The following is an 11,611-nucleotide window of genomic DNA, read 5'->3' on the forward strand; positions in this document are numbered from 1 at the left end:
TCACATACATTTCTTACAACCATCTCAGTGTGTTTATTGGCAGTATTGTGTTCTAGAACTTTGTCAATAATGGTTATGTTTTATGTCGCAATTATGTTCTTCAGCTGTCCCTGAGATGTTGATCAAAATGATCAAGGGTGTCAAGCCAACGACAATAATTGAGCAGAAGGGCGACGACTTCACCATCAGAGTTGAGACTCCCCTCCGTACTGTCACCAACTCATTCACTATAGGGAAGGAGGCAGAAATCACTGCCATGGATGGGAGAAAGTTTAAGGTAATTTATCAATCATGAAATTGTATGTGACGTGCATGGACCTATTGCCATGAGTGTGAAGAGCATCACAAAGCTTTGTTTATTTGCATGGTGCTATGTGTCCATCTCCTTTGCTCTAGTTTGATATACACTACTGTTCAAAACTTTGGGAACACTTAGAAATGTCCTTGTTTTTGAAAGAAAAGCAACCATCACTCCTGTGTTCCAATGGCACGTTGTATTTGCTAATCCACATGTATCATTTTAAAATCATTAGAAGATCATTAGAAACAAAACTGTTGTGCTAATTAAAGAAGCAATAAAACTGGCCTTTAGACTAGTTGAGTATCTGGAGCATCAACATTTGTGGGTTTGATTACAGGCTCAAAATGACCAGAAACAAAGAACTTTCTTCTGAAACTCGTCAGTCTATTCTTGTTCTGAGAAATTAAGGCTTTTCCATGCGAGAAATTGCCAAGAAACTGAACATCTCATACAGCGCTGTGTACTACTCCCTTGTACTCGCTGTGTACTACACCGCAAACTGGCTCTAACCAGAATAGAAAGAGGAGTGGGAGGCCCCGGTGCACAACTGAGGAAGAGGACAAGTACATTAGAGTGTCTCGTTTGACAAACAGACGGCTCACAAGTCTCCAACTGGAAGCTTTATTAAATAGTACCCTCAAAACACCAGTCTCAACGTCAACAGTGAAGAGGTGACTCCAGGATGATGAAGACCTTCTAGCCAGAGTTGCAAAGAACAGGCCATATCTCACACTGGCCAATAAAAATAAAAGATTACGATGGGCCAAAGAACATAGATACTGGACAGAGGAAGATTGGGAAAAAGTGTTATTGACAGACAAATCTAAGTTTGAGGTGTTTGGATCACAAAGAAGAATATTCGTGAGACGCAGAAAAAATTCAAAGATGCAGGAGAAGTGCTTGATGCCATCTGTCAAGCAGGGTGGAGGCAATGTGATGGTCTGGGGGTTCTTGGGTGGTGGGAAAGTGGGAGACTTGTACACGGTAAAAGGGGTCTTGAAGAAGGAAGGCTATCCCTCCATTTTACAACGCCATGTCATACCCTGTGGACGGCGCTTAATTGGAGCCAATTTCCTCCTACGACAGGAAAATGACCCAAACTATGCAAGAACTATTTAGGGAAGAAGCTGGTATTCTGTCTATAATGGGAGTGGCCAGCACAGTCATCGGATCTCAACCCTATTGAGCTGTTGTAGGAGCAGCTTGACTGTATGGTACGTAAGAAGTGCCCATCAAGCCAATCCAATTTATGGGAGCTGCTTCAGGAAGCATGGGGTGAAATCTCTTCAGAATGACAACTAGAATGCCAACGGTCTGCAAGGCTATACTTGCTGCAAATGGAGGATTCATTGACGAAAGCAAAGTTTTAAGGACACAATTATTATTTCAATGAAAAAGCATTATTTATAACCTTGTCAACATCTTGACTATATTTCCAATTCATTTTGCAACTCATTTCATGTATGTTTTCATGGAAAACAAGGACATTTCTAAGTGACCCCAGACTTTTGAACGGTAGTGTAGACATAGGTGCAGCTGCAGCAGGGTGTGTGAGTGTTTTGTGTTTACTCTCTGACCCATAGTGTACTGCCAGACTGGAGGATGGGAAGCTCATCTGCGACACAGAGAAGTTCTCCCACATCCGAGAAATCCAAGGGGAAAACATGGTTGAGGTAAAGGGCATCCCTCCACTTCTATATTTTATGTTGTAAAATACACGTAATTGGATGCACTTTGTCCAAATGTCCTAGCAGTTGGTCTCCAATTACAGTAGCACTGCACCTCAAAAAATTAATAACAATGAATTGCCAGCCTGACTCAATCTCTGGTTGTTCATTCATGTTGTTCTGTGTTAGTGACTGTCCTCTTTCCCATTTTTTTCCAGACTATCACTGCGGCCTCAACAACCCTCACCAGGATAAGCAAGAGAGTCTGATCTCTAAAGCCACAGAGACAAGGATTACATGTTCAATTAATTAATTTAAATGGCCTTTTATTTCAGGTAATATAATAGCTATAAAATATTACATTAAAATGACAAATGACAAATGACTCGACATTGCATCTGCTCATTTTATGTCTAATTTGGACACATGCATTTTAAAGGCCCCAAAGCAAATGTACTTCCCTAACAAAACCAATACAAAATGGATGGCTTTTCCTGACACCTTGTGGTTATTGAATAATCTGCAATCATTGTAGTACTCAGCAACAAATGTAAACTTGTGGGATCATGTTTTCACTTCTTCATTAACTAGCAAATGTAGACATAAATGACCAGCTCATAATTGTGTTTATTTCATATTTTATCTGGATTTTATCAATTTAAAAAAAAAAGAAATGAAAAGAAAATTCCTCAACAATTTCAATGAATCCTAATGGGGGAAAGCAAAAACTCATCGTCACATCGTCATCTTCATCCTGTAAAGGAAGAACAGACTAGAACAATTTAGAGGAGAGGCATTTTACATTATACCAATCAACATTTGTGACTGAATTCACACTGACTGTGTGTAAGTCCCAAATGGCACCCTATTCCCTATGTAGTGCACTGCTTTTGACCAGTGCCCACTGTGGATTTTCCATTGATAAAATGTTGAGTTAATAAAGTCACATACAAGGCAGCTCCAAAATCCAGGTGTTTCAGCCTAGCTCAGTGCTTTCTGTGGTGGAGGTAATCTTCTCTTATTGCCCCGTGATTGACTCAGTGTTCTGTCACTCATGGGGACACTATGTCGCTGCAAGATCTACAGGGCGAGCTAGAAAGTTCAAGCCCCTTGCGTAATGCCAAACATTTACATTAGAAGTGACCATCCCCCACAGATAGGATAATGTCAAATCACGTTATATCTACCGTAGCTTTTTTTGGACAGATCATGTCAACATCATACTTTCAAAATCTTAGCTATCTACCTTGACAAGCAGTTATCATCATGAATCACATTGACAATCTACTGGCAAATCCTTGTCATATGAAAATAAATTATAGATAAAACATATCAGTGCTCATCGGCCATTGGATTTAAACATTACACAACAAGTTGGAAATCAACAGTGATTGGTTTGGAAGGAATCAGTGGCCAACTGATTGGGCTTTGGTCACCAAAGCCCCATATTCTACCCACCACTGCGACCTGTATGCTCTCGTTGGCTGGGCCTCGCTTCATATTTGTCGCCAAACCCACTGGCTCCAGGTCATCTACAAGTCTCTGCTGGCTAAAGCCCCACCTTATCTCAGCTCACTGGTCACTATAGCAGCACCCACCCGTAGCACGCGCTCCAGCAGGTATATTTCACTGGTCACCCCCAAAGCCATTTCCTCCCTTTGGCCGCCTTTCCTTCCAGTTCTCTGCTGCCAATGACTGGAATGAATTGCAAAAATCACTTAAGCTGGAGACCCATACATCCCTCACTAACTTTAAGCACCAGCTGTAAGAGCAGCTCACAGATCACTTCACCTATACATAGCCCAACTGTAAATAGCCCATCCAACTACCTCATCCCCATACTGTTTTTTTTTTTTTTTGCTCCTTTGCACCCCAGTATCTCTACTTGCACATTCATCTTCTGCACATCTATCACTCCAGTGTTTAATTGCTATATTGTAATTATTTCACCACTATGGCCTATTTATTGCCTTACCTCCCTTATCTTACCTCATTTGCACACACTGTATATAGACTTTTTTTTCTCAATTGTGTTATTGACTGTATGTTTGTTTACTCCATGTGTAACGCTGTGTTGTTGTTTGTGTTGCACTACTTTGCTTTATATTCGCCAGGTCTCAGTTTCTTAACTGAACTTTTTCTCAACTAGTCTACCTGGTTAAATAAAGGTTTAATAAAAAACTGCAAGCGTTGCAATGCAATCACTATTTTTCTTCCCCTGCCTGTTATTAGGTGGAGAGGGTGTGTGGTCCAAGTCTGGGTTTAAGGGCCATGCTTAAAAGGATAAGCATTCACACACAACACCATGCGCCAGAAAAGGTTGAATACATTGGGCATGCTGTCATTCCAGCATGACTTCTGCCGCCTTCAAAACAACTGGGAACTCCAACTCGGTTTGAACAGTCATCAGATTCGGGAACTTGGGCGTCTTTCTAGAGTTCCGACCTGAAGCTCACTGACGTCACGATTCAAGGTTGTTTCCCCCCGTGTTCCCAATTGTCTTGAAAGCACCATCAATCCAGAGAATGCCAGACTTTGATGACTAAATGATAAAATAATGCACTAATGGAGAAAAAAGTAACAATGGTCAAATGCAACCAGTTAATGATTCTAGATGTGATGATAATTTTCAAAGGCTATGTCCAAACTACATGGAGTTTACATAATAATGATAGGTAGCCTATGTAATAAAGTCGGATTGGCCTGAGAGTTCAGTTCTTTATACGTCACGCTTCCTCTGCTGGGTGTGATAACGCACCATAACAGTAGATGGCACTAAATGTATTTTCGTGCTTTCACGAATCCGCGAAGTAAAGTATGCGCCTGCGCATTCGGTTTTCCACACAGCTCCACAACGAGAAATAATTTTCTGTTAAACCCAAAACAGAGAGCGAAAATATTTGATGTAAAGCTGCATTCTTGCTTTATATATTTTTTTTTAGCATGGCCAGATATTTGAGACCTCCAAATACATCTCTTTTCATCAGAAACATTTCCGATGAATCCAGGTGAGTACATATTTGAACATATTTCCCCGGCCCCAGTTCCTTGCGGTCAAATAAGGTCAGAATTCTATACCCCAAGCTAACGTTAACTAACGTCATTAGGCCAATGCTAGTCTGCTAGCCACGCGATTCTGCCTGATCAAAGACGATTGTGGCTTGGCCCTACAGTTGTGCAAGGTAGACCCACTGGCTAAAATCAAGTCATAAACCAAGAAAAAATTACTAACCATAAACTTGTTTCAATCGTCCTAACAGGCTAGCTAACGTTAGCTATAGCTTCCGTTCCACACTTACGTTTTAAAACAGTTACCATACTACATAGTTTAACAAAATTAGAATATAACGTTAAATGGCAAAAAAAGACTAGTAAGTTATAGGGGGGATGTAAGTTGGCCTATCTGTAAGGTATTTTGTTTGCAAAGAGAACACTACATAGGCCTACACACGGGTGATTGTTCTATTAGCGTTATCCATATTCATGGATGTAAGGTACATTTCAGAGTGTGTGAGTTATGCATAGACAAAAGTTTAAATTGTGTCAGTTTTCATGCAAAGAAGTGTCATCCTATTGCCCAACAGAAGCCACCGGTCTGTCTGTGGCTCCTTTGTTGGTGCTACTTTTCCTCCTGGTCATTGAAGTGACATTTCTATTCTCTACGGTATTCAGGCCTGAGGATTTGCGCCGTGAGTTTGGTCGTTATGGGCCAGTAGTAGACGTCTACATTCCACTTGACTTCTATTCACGCCGACCAAGAGGATTTGCATATATTCAATATCCTTTCCCTTCTAAAGTGAGAATTATGAAATCTGTCTTCTCTTATAATTGGCTTAATTTTGAATGTTGTAAGATAACATGTTTTCTCTCAGATAATGTCTTAAGCAGTAAGGCTTGGTTGTATGATTGATTGATGTGACTTTGCATTCTGTATGTACACAATGAAGTACTTTTTAATATCTAACTTACATTTCTCTGTTGCCCCAGAAAATGTAAAGGCATCCAGTTGTTGTGGAGCCTGGAGAAAGAGTAAGAATGTCCGGTGTAGAGTAGATCTAAAGACAAGCAGCAAAAGACCGCCAGGATGCAAGAAACAGAGAGAGGGAAAGGTTGAAAGAGAATTTAAAGCTTGAAGAGACAAAGAGGAAAAAGAGGGGACGGAGTCAAGGCTTGGATATGTCATCAAAAGAAAGAGGAAAAGGGAAGAGATTAAAGGGCAAAGACAAGCAGGAAACCCAAGTTCTTCTGGGAGGCGATTAAAGAGCTTAAAGATCAAGATGAAAGTCAAAGTCAAGCATGTTTAAGGTAACAAACCTGAATTCTTTTGTATCCTCACAAAAAAAAATGAATCAACAAATATTACATGAAAATCAATCAAATAGCCAATGTGAAAATTTGATTCTTAATTGAACTAAGAAATTGTTACTCTTATCAATATATTTTGCATTCGATAATATAATTTGAAACTGAAGCGGTATTGATTCCTCAGTGCAAGCCATCAAATAAGAGACATATTATTGAAACATGTTTGCCTCATTTTCAATCTTGAGAAGAACACAACATTGTCATAACAAATGTGTTCCAGAACCTAAGCTTTGCTTTATGCTGTCAGCCAATAGGGCTTCCATTTCGATTAAGTGGCAGAAGATGCATTGTATTACAACAGTATTGCTGAAAAGAATGTAGCCACATAAGACCACATGTAAGAACCTTAACAGCTCAGCAAGTTTGAAGATGTGCGCGACGCTGAAGATGCTCTTCACAACCTGGACAGGAAGTGGGTGTGTGGCCGACAGATTGAAATCCAGTTTGCGCAGGGAGACCGAAAGAGTAAGGCAGTTTCACAAATGTCCTGTGTTTCATGAAGTAACACTACAGTATCAAGCAGAATTTCTTGTTCGTGATTTACTGATGTTACTTTCAGCTGTAAATTCAAATAGATGTTTTCGATCTCACGTGGTCCAACTGCAATACCTTTTCAAGGAAAGCTAAACCACTGTGTACTGTGTTTGCTTGGTGGGTTTCTCTCTTCTCCCAAACCCCCTTTTTTTCCATCACAGCACCCAATCAGATGAAAGGAAAGGAGGGGGGATCTTCGCGCAGCTCTTCGCGGCATGATGATCGAGATTATGATCGGGACAGTCGTCGTAGGCGTTCTCGCAGCCGTAGCTACCAAAGACGCAGGTCACGCAGCCCATCCTACGATCGCCGGCCCAGACGCTCTGAGAGTCCCAGAGAGTAAGGGCCTTTCCAGTGTTCTCCAGCTAGCATGCTTACAATAAGATTGCAAAGCTTATACAAAATGTCAGTCTATTGATTACATTCTGATTGACGTTTTGTTACCCAGCTCCCGTGGAAGGATGTACGGTGGTAGAGGAAGAAGCAGGAGTCCGGAAAACGACCGGTAGGTCCTTGATACTCTGGGATTATGGCAATGAAGCCATTTATCTACTTCCCCGGAGTCAAATGAACACAAAGATACAATTCTTATACACTGCTCAAAAAAATAAAGGGAACACTTAAACAACACAATGTAAGTCCAAGTCAATCACACTTCTGTGAAATTAAACTGTCCACTTAGGAAGAAACACTGATTGACAATAAATTGCACATGCTGTTGTGCAAATGGAATAGACAACAGGTGGAAATTATAGGCAATTAGCAAGACACCCCCAATAAAGGAGTGGTTCTGCAGGTGGTGACCACAGAACACTTCTCAGTTCCTATGCTTCCTGGCTGATGTTTTGGTCACTTTTGAATGCTGGCGGTGCTTTCACTCTAGTGGTAGCATGAGACGGAGTCTACAACAACAAGTGGCTCAGGTAGTGCAGCTCATCCAGGATGGGACATCAATGTGAGCTGTGGCAAGAAGGTTTGCTGTGTCTGTCAGCTTAGTGTCCAGAGGATGGAGGTGCTACCAGGAGACAGGCCAACACATCAGGAGACGTGGAGGAGGCCAACAACCCAGCAGCAGGACCACTACCTCCGCCTTTGTGCAAGGAGGAGCACTGCCAGAGCCCTGCAAAATGACCCCCAGCAGGCCACAAATGTGCATGTGTCTGCACAAACGGTCAGAAACAGACTCCATGAGGGTGGTATGAGGGCCCAACGTCCACAGGTGGGGGTTGTGCTTACAGCCCAACACCGTGCAGGACGTTTGGCATTTGCCAAGAGAACACCAAGATTGGCAAATTCGCCACTGGCTCCCTGTGCTCTTCACACATGAAAGCAGGTTCACACTGAGCACATGTGACAGTCTGGAGACGCCGTGGAGAACGTTCTGCTGCATGCAACATCCTCCAGCATGACCGGTTGGCGGTGGGTCAGTCATGGTGTGGAGTGGCATTTATTTGGGGGGGCCGCACAGCCCTCCATATGCTCGCCAGAGGTAGCCTGACTGCCATTAGGTACCGAGATGAGATCCTCAGACCCCTTGTGAGACCATATGCTGGTGCGGTTGGCCCTGGGTTCCTCCTAATGCAAGACAATGCTAGACCTCATGTGGCTGGAGTGTCAGCAGTTGAAGGCATTGATGCTATGGACTGGCCCGCCCCTTCCCCAGACCTGAATCCAATTAAGCACATCTGGGACATGTCTCGCTCCATCCACCAACGCCATGTTGCACCACAGACTGTCCAGGAGTTGGCGGATGCTTTAGTCCAGGTCTGGGAGGAGATCCCTTAGGAGACCATCCGCCACCTCATCAGGAGCATGCCCAGGCGTTGTAGGGAGGTCATACAGGCACGTGGAGGCCCACACACTACTGAGCCTCGTTTTGACTTGTAATGTCCTTAAAACAAGTCCTTAAAACATCAAAGGATCAGCCTGTAGTGTGGTTTTCCACTTTAATTTTGAGTGTGACTCCAAATCCAGACCTCCATGGGTTGATAAATTTGATTTCCATTGATAATTTTTGCGTGATTTTGTTGTCAGTTGAATGTGCTATGTAATGAAAAAAGTATTTAATAAGACTATTTAATTCATTCAGATCTAGGATGTGTTATTCGGTGGGCAAGTTCAACTTCAATAGCCACTGGCACGCTGGTGAAGTGTGCTGTTCACTGATGAACCCCAGTTTCAACTTACAGACAGCGTGTATGGCGTCGTGTGGGCGTGCGGTTTGCTAATGTCAATGTTGGGAAAGGAGTGAGGTTATGGTATGGGCAGGCATATGCTAAGGACAATGAACACAATTGCATTTTATCAATGTCATTTTAATTTTTACATAGATACTGTGACTAGATCCTGATGCCCATTGTCGTACCATTCATCCGCTGCCATCACCTCGTAATGCACAACCCCATGTCGCAAGGATCTGTATACAATTACTGAATGTCCTAGTTCTTACATGGCCTGCCTATGTCACCTGTTGAGCATGTTTGGAGTGCTCTGGATCATCTTGTATGAACGGGTGTAGAACTTTTTTAAATGAATTTAAGCAAAATTCCCTGGCTTAACTTCCCATGGAAAATGTACATAAATTTACCGGAAAGTTTGACCTTTTGCAACCAACAGAATAATATCTGTATTCCCAGTCATGTGAAGTCCATAGATTAGGGCCTAATGAATTCATTTCAATTGTCTGATTTCCTTATATGAACTGTAACTCAGTAAAATCTTAGTAGTTTTATATTTTTGTTCAGTGTAATAATCCAATGGTTTGTTCTTCATACAGGCACCGACCCCACCCACGTGACCACCGACGACCCCCCCCTGGGCATTCCCCGCACAGCCAATCCCGCTCCCCTTCTCACTCCAGGCCCAGGGCCCAGAGGGAGTCCAGAGGAAAGTCTCGTTCCCGCTCTAAGTCCCTGAGCCCACGAGGTGGCGATTTCCACCCAGCACCCGGTGGCTACGAGCCACAGGACGATGTGTCGTCTCGTATGCGCTCCCCGTCCCGCTCGCATTCTTGCTCCCGCTCACGGTCCCGTTCTCGCTCCAGGTCCTAGACAGGGTGCAAGTCAGGGGGACACTTTTGACTGAAGTTGTGTCCAAAATGGCTTGCTGGATAATTGAATGTTCATGGAACGGTTGTTGGTTGGTTTGTAAAAATTATCTTCCTTTGTAGTTTTTTGCTTTTTTTTTTTTTGTTGTTATTTTTTAATGGATGAATAAATAGAAACACGATATCCTGTTTAAATCAGTCCCAGAAATGTCACCTTTTTTATAGTTACACACCCTCCGTTTCTAGTCATTATATCCAATTCACTGAGTGTACGAAACATTAGGAATAGCTTCCTAATATTGAATCCCCCCCCCCCATTTGCCCTCAGAACAGCCTCAATTCATCTGGGCATGGACTTTACAAAGTGTTGATAGCCCATGTTGACTCCAATTCTTCCCACAGTTGTGTGACGTTGTCTGGATGTCCTTTGAATGGTGGACCATTCTTGATACAAACAGGAAACGGTTGTGTGAAAAACCCAGCAACATTGCAGTTCTTGATACATTCAAACCGATGCGCCTGTCACCAACTACCATACCCCGTTCAAAGGCACTTAAATCTTCATCCCTTGAATGGCACACATACTCAATCCATGTCTCAATTATCTTGAGGCTTAAAAATCCTTCTTTAACCTGTCTCCTCCCCTTCATCTACACTGATTGAAGTGGATTTAACAAGTGACATCAATAAGGGATCATAGCTTTCACCTGGTCAGTCTCGTGGGAAGAGCAAGTGTTCCTAATGTTTTGCGCACTGTGTATCAGCGTTATTCCATTCAGAAGACAGGGCTAGAAATACTGTATAGGCCAAGATCAAGTACCGTGATTCAATCCAATCATTGTTTACCGTGAATGCGGGAACATTGCCTTGAAAAGCGGTAATCGGATTGAATCCCTGCCCTTGTCGCTAAAATCCTTACCTTCACTTTCCTGTCAAGTACATTAGGCCCCAGCTTTCAGTTGGTATGCTTGAAGTGGAAGTTACCTGGGGTGTAATCATTAGTCCAAAAAGTTTACTCCAAACGGAAAACGAAAACTTTAATTTGGTTTTGTTGGTTTCCTAGTGAAACATACCCGTGGCCTGTGAAAGAGCCACTACGGTAGCACTGTTCATTTTCTACCAACATTTGTTTACGATTTGTTCAGCGATAGATAGGCCCATGTTACATTGGCTTGTCCTATTTGATAAATTCTGGTAGCCATGTCAGTAGCTTCAAATATCAACTCTGAAGGTTTCTAAATTTGATCAAGTTGGCGATGGTTTGTACATGGCCTGCTGTATGTTTTGACATTTCAGGACCTTGGTCCTTCGCTTTGTTAATACTCCATACTTTGCTAAATGGTTCTTGTGATGGCTTGTATTATTCTATATGCTTGTTTTTTCCTAAAACAACAAGAAGTGTAGTCTTCCTTCCAAATGTGTCAGTTATGCTCTACCGTTTATGCAACAATTTTCTTGGAGAGTAATAAATGCTTCTTTTAATGCACCTTTTAAGCTAATTTATCACATGATTTACTAGTTTGTTCATTGTTGTTCCTCTATTGCTGCACTGTTGGCGCTAGGAACATAAGCATTTAGCTACACCCACGATAACATCTGCAAAATGTGTGTACGTGACCGATCATATTTTATTTGATGTTCCCTCCTTGACGTTTGCAGTTGTTACTAAAAAAACTTTGCTCAATGTCATTTTTTTTA

The 11,611-nt window shown here is 42.3% G+C and overlaps 2 protein-coding genes across 5 annotated transcripts in view; both read left to right on the forward strand.

The window, feature by feature from the left end:
* The window catches only part of LOC124043296 (fatty acid-binding protein, liver-like), a 3,324-nt gene extending 858 nt beyond the window's left edge, over positions 1 to 2,466 (forward strand). Inside the window, exons 2-4 of the mRNA XM_046361742.1 lie at positions 105 to 277; positions 1,885 to 1,974; positions 2,187 to 2,466. Coding sequence (XP_046217698.1) covers positions 105 to 277; positions 1,885 to 1,974; positions 2,187 to 2,237 — 314 coding nt within the window. The 3' untranslated portion in view covers positions 2,238 to 2,466. The remainder of the gene's footprint in view (positions 1 to 104; positions 278 to 1,884; positions 1,975 to 2,186) is intronic.
* A 2,340-nt stretch (positions 2,467 to 4,806) lies between these two features.
* On the forward strand, positions 4,807 to 11,399 carry LOC124043297 (serine/arginine-rich splicing factor 10-like). 4 transcript variants are annotated; one of them, XM_046361744.1, is made up of 7 exons: positions 4,932 to 4,976; positions 5,641 to 5,764; positions 5,956 to 6,294; positions 6,696 to 6,798; positions 7,029 to 7,206; positions 7,316 to 7,372; positions 9,644 to 11,399. In XM_046361744.1, exons 3-7 carry the CDS (start codon positions 6,265 to 6,267, stop codon positions 9,915 to 9,917), a joined length of 642 nt encoding a protein of 213 aa, XP_046217700.1. In that variant the 5' UTR covers positions 4,932 to 4,976; positions 5,641 to 5,764; positions 5,956 to 6,264; the 3' UTR covers positions 9,918 to 11,399. The 4 variants fall into 4 exon arrangements, with proteins under 4 accessions (XP_046217699.1, XP_046217701.1, XP_046217700.1 ...); XM_046361746.1 differs by having other exon boundaries at positions 5,956 to 6,273; positions 6,687 to 6,798; XM_046361743.1 differs by lacking the exon at positions 5,956 to 6,294 and having other exon boundaries at positions 4,807 to 4,976; positions 5,641 to 5,745; positions 6,695 to 6,798.
* Positions 11,400 to 11,611: the final 212 nt, after the last annotated feature.

This window comes from Oncorhynchus gorbuscha, linkage group LG09 (assembly GCF_021184085.1).
Source record: "Oncorhynchus gorbuscha isolate QuinsamMale2020 ecotype Even-year linkage group LG09, OgorEven_v1.0, whole genome shotgun sequence".
In the NCBI taxonomy this organism is placed as follows: Eukaryota; Metazoa; Chordata; class Actinopteri; order Salmoniformes; family Salmonidae; genus Oncorhynchus; species Oncorhynchus gorbuscha.

Bases quoted from the DNA above. Each gene is read 5' to 3' on its own strand.
- LOC124043297 (XM_046361743.1), top strand. From the start codon at position 4,912: ATGGCCAGATATTTGAGACCTCCAAATACATCTCTTTTCATCAGAAAC. The intron at 4,977-5,640 runs GTGAGTACATAT...TACGGTATTCAG, and splicing joins AACATTTCCGATGAATCCAG to GCCTGAGGATTTGCGCCGTG. The intron at 7,373-9,643 runs GTAGGTCCTTGA...TTCTTCATACAG, and splicing joins AGGAGTCCGGAAAACGACCG to GCACCGACCCCACCCACGTG.